We start from the raw sequence: 7,096 nt of genomic DNA on the forward strand, positions 1-7,096 counted from the left end.
TGATTTGTGACTGCAAACATTAACCTGAACTAATGATTACCAGATCAGTACCACCAACTATGGATATGCTTAGAACACTATTCACATATTTCTCAACTCCCTCCAGTGGTTAAAACATGGCATATAATGGAGCATGACTGCCCTCTGCTATAAAAAATAAAATAGAAAACATTCAGTGTCTAATAAAGAGTACATTACAATTTACCCCCACAGCTTTAAAGGGGGAAAAAAAGAAAACCAAAACCCAAACCCACCATTGCTTTCTCTATCTGGGTAGAACTTCATAGCTTCTACAGTAAAACTTCTACCATTTCCTTTCCTATTATAACAAAACTTACTGAGTTCCATCCATCCATCACTTTCTTTTAACTCTTACAGATAATAATTATACAGATCGGCAAAGATAGAGAAGTTAAAAATTGCACTTAGACCTGAAAATGAACAATTCTAGATTCTTTTGGCAAACACTAGATCACTTTCAAAAGTCAGTTTAAGTGAATTTTGAAATTAGTAAGAAAAATAGTGAAGGATTAATCCAGGCTACGTTTTTTAATGGAACACATGTTCATGAAATTGGGCGATTCCATGATGCAGTTTCAATCTACTATATTTACTTTCATATATCACAACTGAAAACATTATTAAAAGCATGAACATTTGCATCTAAGATGGTTATTTACACAAATTGTTATCTAACAAATATGTTACAACTGGTTGTTATGTACATGTAACAATATACTGCTTTCTAGAACGATATCTTCTTTCAATAAAAAGTTTTCAGATTCAGATCTGAGGACTGCATTACTATTCTAGACGACTGCATCAGCTATTTCACTCAGCAAAAAGAACCTGAAATCAGCTTTTATCAACTCTGCAGTTTTGTCTGCAAATCCAAAGAAAAATCCCAGCTGAAGAACAACAGTTACATGTAATGCTCTGGGTGAATATATTTGTTATGGTTCTAATTACTATAAAACACGTATCATTTACATAATGCAATATATCATGCCACTTACCCTAAAAGTTGGATAATAGTGAATACCATATTCTTTACATGTCTCGTAGTTCTCTTCTTCCCCACAATCCAGCACACCAATTCTGATTGCAGATTCCCAATCTGAAAAGAAAGATATCATTCCATTTTCAGCAGAAGTGATCGTGGATCTTAGCTGATAGATTAAACTGGTTCCCATGGAAATCAACAACAGAACTCCCATAGATTTCAATGATATTAAAAAAAGAAGCACTTTGGTTTGATCCTCACTCATTATTCATTTCTATCCTCAACAGTAATATGATCTACTGATTTTTAACATAACTAAAACCTCTCCATTTTTCTTAGTTGCCTCAGCATTTTCAATAAATTAAATAAAAAAAAAATCCCAACACACAATGCAACATTTTCTGGACTTAAGACATTTTATAGAATCCAAGCAGATGAAATAGGGGCCAATCCAACACTTGCAAGGTACAGTGTTGTATTCTCCAGCTTCCTGCATCAGTCAAGCTTATTCAGTTAAATTCACTCTGCATGCTTATTTTACAAGATGAATCCAACAGTTATCCATCCATATGGCTGTCAATTACATAACTATAAATTTCACACATCTTGTATCATAGTTGATTTTAACACAGACTTGCTTTTAATGAGCTTGCAATTTTCTCAGAGGCCTTCAGAATCACACAGTCCCCAATCAGGCACTCCAAGGCTCACATGCTGTCTCTTGAAAGCTGTCTAATTTTTTTTGTACAGTTCAAGAATACATGAGATGTATTTAAAAATATCCGAGTTTTAACTGAAGGGCTACATATTTTATATGGGACATCACTGAATGTTTCCTTTTTAAATGTTTCATAGCAATAGCCACAGAGTTTAAGTATTTCTGCTTTTGAAATTTAGCTTGACCTTTATTTGTCTTTGAAGAAGGATGGAGCAGCTGATTGAGAATTTCAGTTGTACTGAACATGCCAGCAGCTGAACAGGCACCAGTGGTAACTACAAGCATTCTAGCAGATGGGCATGTATTCACATGAACACAAAAGATACAACAGTATTTTATCAAATAAAATGCAAAATAAAAAGAAAGTTTGGCTTCTCAGTATTTATCTCATTCAACTTACACCACTCCTCCTCCCTTTTCCACCTGTCTTGATCCTCCTCCACACAATGAATAGAAGCACTATAAACCTAATGCAAATAGCCTGCTCTACAACAATGCAAACCCATCGCTAGCTAAATACGTGGGTTAAAGAGCACCAGCTGGGATATGCGTTGCTTAGCATCCCCTTCTGCTTAAAAAGGAGCTTTTCGTTTCTAAAGGATATGTCAGTCCTACTTCTGCAGTGCACAGCCTAGAGCGTATACATTTATAGTGGCACTGTAGCCTATTTTTTTTTAAAAATGCTGCTGACCATTCTATTTTAAAATAGCATTAGTATTTCTGAAGTGTCCTGTAACATGGCCTAGATTTTAATGATTGCAGGCTGAAAACAGGGGGCAAAAAAAAAAAAACAAAAAAAACACCCCACTATATGGATTTTGTTACACTGCATTACAACAGAGCAAAACAAGCAGCATAGCATTCTTCACAGGAAAAAATTTGTCAAATTTGAGCAAAAAGTTTAAACATACTGGAGGTTCATAACATATGTAAACTAAGGATAAAGTTTCTGAGAGAGGTTATGCTAGAGACTCAAAATAATTTCAATAACTCATAAACTACATGAAAGAGGTAGACCAGTGACATTATTTTAACCAGAACTACTTCTGCTTATGCTAAAGAAGTTCCAACACATCACACAAACATATTGGAAAAACTGGAAATGCAGCAAGTTAGTCAAATCTACTATTTAAAAATGCTACAGAATACCAACATAACAGGCGCAATGTATTTCTAGGAAGACATTTTTCTCTGCATAAACCTGGTATATTCCCTCCAACAGGTATATGCACTGTGATGTATTATTTTCCATTATGAAGCTTCAGTAAGGGAGGTAAGAGATACAGCACAAGGAATCTCCCCGAGTGCTACCTGAGTTACATATGAACTGTATTAACGCAAGTCTTCTATTTGTACAAAGGACTTGCATCACTGTAACTGAATTCCTAGATCACTGTAGTTAAACTTGCAAATTTGGTATCATTTTCTAATATAGATGAGCCTGCATACTCAAACATCTTACCACATGAGTAAAATATTTATGAAAAATAAATGTTGAGACAGTCTGAATAAGTGGGTGAAATGTTCTTCTGATGAAGCTACCAATAAAAAGTGTGACTATTCTCAGTTTCCTACTAAAATCCATTCATCCCGATTTTAAAACGGAAACATTTTGCGGGCAAATGACACTACACAAATCAACTGCATTTGCTGGTAGTGCAAATGTCCACAAACATAAAATCAACTTTTTAAATGCAAGCCTTCATAAAAACTTAATAACTAAGGAGTATATGGTATTACTGAAACCAGTTCAAGGCCAAGTGCATAATATCATTCACAGTTAGCTTGACTGCAGATGAAAGTTTACTACCCTTAGGATTGGATTGGTTCTAACTGCAGATGAACAAGAATAAAAATATATATATTTGAAGAAGTCATTGTAAGTTATGAAAAATATTGTCTACAAAGGTATTATGCTGCTGTAGAAACATGTCCCTTTCTTATCTGACGAAACTTCTGTTGAGTTCAGGCTTTTCATGTTCTTCACTGCCATATTCAAACATCTTTTTCTTACGTTTCTTCAAAACAAAACAAAAAAAGGGGAGCTAAAATGTAATAGTCTTTTGGCCACAAGCAAATCAAATCAAAAAGTGAAAATGTTACACAAGCTTATTCAAAGAAACCAAAAATAAAGCTTCTGCTATGACAAACAAAAACCATGCAAGTAACGAGTGTCTGAAATGCTTGGAAACCACTATGGTTCTGTGTTTATAGGTTTTTGAATTTTTGCTCATCAGTCAGCATTCTTCAGCGCGTGACAAACACGTCAGGTTCTATTTTGGGTGAGGCCTGGATTTTGCCTCCATTTCCACATATACAAAAATACGTATACCTGAAACTGCACCCGCATTTTGTAAGCATTAAGCGAGGTTGATACTTTTTCACATGTAAGAGTGTCAGAGCCTTCACTCTGTCAGACAAACCGAAAAATCTCTCTCGAGTTAAACGCTAGATGAAGAGTAGTTTAAAAAGCATTTCATGCCACCATATTAACCATAACATTTCCTGTACAAATTCAACCTCAAGTCTTCTCCGCACCATAGTTACTCAATTTAACTGATACCAGAAGGGCCAGTTTTTTCCCTTGCACTAGATCTACAAATACAGTAAAACACTTCAGCATCTGAAAAAAGAACTGAGCAGAGTTAGGCACAGCAACACAAGTCTCCCTCAGTATAAACCAAGAGTATACACTTTTTAAGCAACTTTTTGCCAAACCTGAAAATCTGATCACCAGTTAGCTTTGATGTTTCTCTTGTTTCCTGCCAGCACTTTTCCCCCTTCTGTCTAGAGGTCGCTTTGAGCATTCATGCGATATTGTATTTGCAAGATATAAACCAAGCACACAGATGGCCTCTCCAGTGCCACAATCTTTATTATACTTGGTTTAGCCTTTAAAATAGGTTAGTCTCTTTACAAAACATTCAAAAGACAAAATAACATTGCCTCAAAGAGTTTACAGTCTAAACACACCCCCTGGGCCTTAGTGCATCCACTTGCACTCTGCAACGCGTATGGAGACTTTTGCATGCAGTTCTACGGCTGACCTCTGCGTACGTTTCCGCCTACGTTTGTGGGGTAGTGATATTTTATTCCTGGATGCTTCCGAAACCTTTAACTTGGAGCCCTGCCGCTATCTTCCATGCCTTGCTTCACCCTGCGTACTATTCTGGCAGGGTGGCAAGGCCTTGCCCATCACGGGGGAAGTAAAAAGAGGGTGACCCACACATGACGAAGCACTCTCATGACTCGTGTGTGACAGGGTACCACAGTGGAGCTTTGTCACGCATGGTATGTGACAAGGCTGTGCCATGACGTGTGTGATAAGGCACCGCCATGCATGACCCATGTGTGACAAGGTACCGCCACACGTGACGAGGCCATGCCACAACCTGCGGGTGATGAAGCACTGCAACACGTGACCCACGTGTGACGAGGTCATGCCACAACCCAGGCATGACCCACATGCAATGAGGCTCCACTACATGTGATGAGGCAATGCCGTGACCCGTGCGTGACAAGGCACCACCGTGTGTAACAAGGCACCACCGTGCACGATGAGGCCATGCCGTGACCTGCACACAAGGCACCGCAACACGTGACCCATATGTGATGAGGCACTGCCATAACACACGTGTGAGGAGGCACATCACGTGTGACGGGGCCATGCCGTGACCCCCAGCGAGGCACCGCCGCACCCCACACACGACAAGGCGCTGCCACATGTGACGGGGCCATGCCGTGACCCCCAGCGAGGCACCGCCGTGCCCCACGCGTGACGAGGTGCCGCCGCGCAGGGCCCACGCTACCCCTCCACCCGGGTCCTGGTGCCAGCACCGCCGCGGGGACAAACGGCCTCGCCGCGGGGGCGCCCCGGGGCCGAAGGGCCGTTAGCGGGGCCGGGGGACGGCGGCGCCCCTTCACCGGGGACGGGACGGGACAGGACGGGACGGGACGGGACGGGGACTCACCTTTGACGTCCCCCGCCAGGGCCCGCCAGGTGGGGGCGAAGGCGACGCAGTGGCCGCACGACGAGCTGTAGAACTGCACCACCCAGGCGGCCGAGGAGTTGAGCAGCGCCCGCCGCACCGTGCCCGCCGCCAGCACGCTCAGCGGGTCCTCCCCGGCGCGGTACAGCCGCGCCGCCGCCCCCGCCGCCGCCGCCAGCAGCAGCAGCAGCGCCAGCGACCCGCAGCCGCCCGCCGCCGCCATGTTGGGACGCCAGCGGCGCGCGGCGCGGCGGGGCGGGGCGGGGCGGCGCTCCCTAGCAACGCGGCGCCCTAGCAACGCGCCCGCCCTGGAGACGCGGCCTAGCGCGGCCCGCGCCCTCCGCGCCGCCTTTCCCAAACGAATATCCGCACTTACTTACCGTTATCCCCCCAAAATCTCCCCTCGGGTTCTTTCGACAGTCGTCGTGTCCCCGCGCTGCCTTCGCCAGCCTTCTCCAAAGGCCGCAGCAGTTTGTGAGGCCGTTGCCTCCTTCCCCCCTTTTACAGCCTCAAGCGTGTCACGAGAGCTGGATGAAGAGCTCATGGCTTTTTACCGCCGTATTTACATCCATTTTTCTCTTATTTGGACTCTCAACATTAATGAGGTTGTTAGGAAAATTGAAGAGAACCTCAGTTAGAGATATTCTGGTCGTTAGTCTTTAACATGCGTGCAACCTCTGCTAGAAACACAAGTTTCAACTCCATGAAGCTTTTTATTGAGCAGAGATTAAAACAGTGCAGCCTTTGGCTCGAGAACTGTTTTATCTCCACATACACATCTCCGCAGGGGAGAGACAGCCCTTTTCACAACTAAAGAAAAGATAAAAAGCCTGCACGTAGGGTGTTGTGAGTTTTGAAAGGGGATGTATGAAACACAGTGCTTTCAGATCGGTTTTGAGCTAGTAATACGTTTAACACCTTTCACAACTGTAGCAACTGTTTGAGTCTCCTTTCGTCCGTAGATACAGGCTTAAAATTTTTCATTACATTAGTAGAGGCAGAGAAAAAACAACACAGAGACTGTCCCCAGAGGGAGAATTCAAAGGATTTCACGAACGCCGAGATAATGGGAGATTGAAGGGCCCGAAAAGCTAATTCTTGCTCCTGTCGCCCACAAACGCCCCTTTTAATCCTCCAAGAAAAAACAGGAAACAAATGGATCCAGACTCTGACTTCAGGCACGCTGGTGTGAATTCAGAGATTCGAATCCAGTTTATGCTCATTTACCTTGGCTTTGCTCTGAAATGTGTGTCCAGTAATGCACTGGCAGCACAAGGGTGAGACTCGCACACGGTAAAAATCAAGAGATAAACCTCTCATCTGAGAGCTGAATACCAGATTCTGCCACTTGACCTGTTCTTTTCCTGGTACTCACTTCTTTCCTGA

General features: G+C 42.8%; 1 protein-coding gene across 1 annotated transcript in view; it reads right to left on the reverse strand.

Annotated features, from left to right (window-relative positions):
* The window catches only part of QSOX2 (quiescin sulfhydryl oxidase 2), a 28,102-nt gene extending 22,169 nt beyond the window's left edge, over positions 1-5,933 (reverse strand). The window contains exons 1-2 of the mRNA XM_067308914.1: positions 5,693-5,933; positions 1,017-1,117 (exon numbers count right to left, since the gene is read on the reverse strand). Coding sequence (XP_067165015.1) covers positions 1,017-1,117; positions 5,693-5,933 — 342 coding nt within the window. The remainder of the gene's footprint in view (positions 1-1,016; positions 1,118-5,692) is intronic.
* Positions 5,934-7,096: the final 1,163 nt, after the last annotated feature.

Source organism: Apteryx mantelli, chromosome 21 (genome assembly GCF_036417845.1).
Source record: "Apteryx mantelli isolate bAptMan1 chromosome 21, bAptMan1.hap1, whole genome shotgun sequence".
Taxonomy (NCBI): Eukaryota; Metazoa; Chordata; class Aves; order Apterygiformes; family Apterygidae; genus Apteryx; species Apteryx mantelli.